The following is a 3375-nucleotide window of genomic DNA, read 5'->3' on the forward strand; positions in this document are numbered from 1 at the left end:
AATGTATTTGTGTTCTTCAATCAATAGCGAACTTTCCTACAATGGGATAAAAAAGATAGTTGTCAAGAAACATCGTCTTGAATAGAGTCGTCGTCTTTCTCTTTCTCTACTTGGAATTGTAGTCCAGAATTTTTTAAGCCAGGTCAAAAGGAATATTTTTTGTTGCGTATGTCGTCTTCTTACCCTGTCTCTCTCTCTTGAAATTATAGTCGAGATACTGTAAAGCTTAAAGATCGATACCAGGGGCGGAAGAAGGGTTTTTTTATTAGGGATTTCGTCATCTTTCTTTCTCTTCGTGAAGCTATTTTCGAGATATTTTTGAGGTTACAGGTTCACACCCTGATCAAAAGGAAGGTCTTTTTTTAATGGCTATGTCGTAATCTTCTCCCACTTTCTCTCCTTGAGGTATTTTAGAGCTTATAGGTCATTTTTACCCAGGAGAAAAGAAGGTCCTTTTTATAGTGTATGTCATAACCTTTCTCTTTCTCTTCATGATATGATAACCGAGATATATAAAGCTAAAAGATCGATACCCAGATGAAAAGGAATGTCGTTTTTGTTGGGTATCTCGTCATCCCTCTCTCTGTTCTTCAGACCACATTCGAGAAGTTTTAAAGCTCAAAAATCGATACCCAGATTAAAAGGGAAGTTTTCTTTGTTGGTTATGCCGTCTTCTCTCTCTTTTTCTTCTTAAGGAACAAATTCCAGATAATGTAAAGCTTTAAGACCGATACCCCGCTGCAAAGGAAAGGTTTTTTGGTTGAGTATTCCGTCTTTCTCGTTATCCTCTTGAGGATACATTCATAAGAGCTTAAAGATCGATACCAGATGAAAAGGAACTTTGTTAGATACGACGCTTTTTTCTCTCTCTTCTTGGAATTAGTAGCGCTCAAAAATCGATACCCTGATGAAAAAACCGCTATTTGTTTTCCTGCGTTTGGTGTCAGGCGGCGTGGCGGCTGAGCCGGCTGGAGCAGCAACTTGAGACGGAGAAGGCTAAGAAGAGGAAAGAGCTGTTTGAAGAAGTAGAGACGAAGATCCGACGGCTACGAGAGGAAGAGACGGCGTTTATCGAGAAGCTGGAAGCGGACTACAGAGACCAGCTCTGCTCTATTCAGCGAGAGGCGGAGTGCAAGGAGGCGAAGATGGCGGAGTCCTTCTCTGGGCGCCACGCCAAGCTCGCAAGACTCGCCCAGAAGCTCGGCGCTACCCACACTTTCGCCATGCCCAAACAGCCCACGCAATGAAATAACCCACCATTTTTTTCGGCTCTTTCCTGTCGAAAAATCTCATCTTTCGCCATTCTTCCTGATCTGTGAACGAAAATAGAACGCAGCGAAACCCATTACCAGCTCTCGTTATGTCCCGCTACGTCTCGTCCCGTCTTCAAACTCCGCTCAATTGCTCTCGTTCTTATCGTCCTGACGGAAACGGGACGAGACTGGAGAGTGTGTGATGACTGTCTAGTGGGTATGGTTCGTCGATGGATGATAAACGGAACGGGATGGAAGGAAACGACTGGGCCCTTCCCAAAAGTCCTCCGTTCTTCCCCAAAACCTGATTTTTGTGGTTCGGTTACGTTAAAACAGGCGATAACTACAGTTCGAGAACGCCCAGCAACGTTGTTTTGCATTCATCTTCTCTCCGATGCGGGAATTACGGCATCTTTTTCCTCAGCTTGGACTCAAAGCGGCGAAATTTTCCAAACCCACGTTGAGAAGACGCTTAAAGACTTGAAAGAAGCGAATTTAAGCTAAACCCCGAACGATATTTTTTCTATTGCCTTGTTTTCTAGGTGGGCACTGGGCAGAAGAAAATAAAAAGGAAATAGCGAGGGGGGAGAGTCAGAAATATTAACCTCCTCCAAATCTACATCTCGTCCATTATCTCGTGGAAGCTTTTGAGATGAGAATAAGCAACAGGAAGCAAAAAATCCAGGTTTTGAGGTGGTTTCTCTCCCGTGCCAAGCTTCATCCGCAAGAAACATACCTCTGAATGTGCAATTCTAGGCGGGAAAAAATCCGCAAGAAATTTAAATATGATAAAATAAAGGTCTGGCAAAGATTTTGTCTACAATAAATTAATTTGAATATTATTTCAGAAAAATAATTCAAAGTTCAAGAAAATTTATTTGAATATGAATCCCCGATAAATAATAGTAGCGTGCCAGATCGACTTGACGATTTCCTGGTAATCATATTTTCATTTCATGCTTCATAGACTAATCTGCAGCTCAAAAGCAATTAGAAAATTGAAATTCATGAATAAACTACTCCAAACTCGGTGGAAAAATCAAAAGCACAACAACCTCGCGAGAGCATTAATCCGTTTCATCCTCTGGCGATGATGAGGAAATAAAAATGGAGGTAGAGCAGTGAATTTCACCCACAAAATAAAATAAAAATTTATGTTCTGGGTCTGGGCATTCATTTCCTGTTATATCCTCTGGGTTAGTGGTCCATGGGGAGTGATTCCAAATTCACATCATAGGCTGGGCCGGCTTTGATACGTCAATATCATAGGCTGTGGGAGAAGCAACTCTTCTACATCTTCCCCCTTCATCTCCGGGGGCTGAGTGGCTGGCATTTATACCAGCGAGATATCCATGAACTAGCCTGTGACTGGCGGCCGTGGCAGTGCTGGGTCAGGGTTTTGTTGGGTATTGCAGACATACTCATGCACTGTGAATCTTATTGATTAATGTCCAGTTGGCCTCTGCCCACTTGCTGAAATCATCACGCCTTGTGGGCATTTATGTCACATCATGGCAGTCAGCTTATGGTTAGTGTGGGGAAAGTAGTTTAATGGTTTTATCTTCCAACAAGGAGTAGGTTGTGGTTCATTTCCTTTGAAGTGTGGTACAAAGAATGACCCCCAGATAAAGATTAAATCATTATGTTAACGAAGAAAAGTGCAATAAATAAAGCATCATTACTTGAGACGGTTAACTCCGTTCATGATATTTCTGGAGGATTAAAAGCTCAGTGTCATGACTTGATGAGAGTGAGTCATTTGCTTCAGTTCTGGCGGGCCTTGAAGTAGTCCTTGGTTGAACTCTTTCCTCAATTATCTGCAAATTCCTATTTACCTTGTTTGGACTGGCTTTAGAAATACCCCTTGATTTGCAGTTAGTAAGCTCGGTTTCAAAGAACGTTTCCTATTGGTTTCTTGGTGTCGTTTGAGAGTGCATTATATTATTATTCTTATAGTGCCATTATAGCATTTTAATATTTTTATTTAATGCAAAGCCAACAAAAATGAAAAAAGTTACATTGTTATTGGTACGATGATTGCCTTGAATGTTTTACTCTTCATGGTATAAAAGTTGTATGCAGTCTTAGATAGAACTGGATGTCCTTCAGTGTGACATTGAGC

The 3375-nt window shown here is 41.4% G+C and overlaps 1 protein-coding gene across 1 annotated transcript in view; it reads left to right on the top strand.

The window, feature by feature from the left end:
* Positions 1 to 1366, top strand: part of LOC144709630 (protein rough sheath 2-like) — a 2474-nt gene extending 1108 nt beyond the window's left edge. The window contains exon 2 of the mRNA XM_078583218.1: positions 948 to 1366. Within this exon, the coding sequence (XP_078439344.1) occupies positions 948 to 1247 (300 nt within the window). The 3' untranslated portion in view covers positions 1248 to 1366. The remainder of the gene's footprint in view (positions 1 to 947) is intronic.
* The last annotated feature ends 2009 nt before the right edge of the window (positions 1367 to 3375 follow it).

This window comes from Wolffia australiana, chromosome 11, assembly GCF_029677425.1.
Source record: "Wolffia australiana isolate 7733 chromosome 11, ASM2967742v1".
NCBI lineage: Eukaryota > Viridiplantae > Streptophyta > Magnoliopsida > Alismatales > Araceae > Wolffia > Wolffia australiana.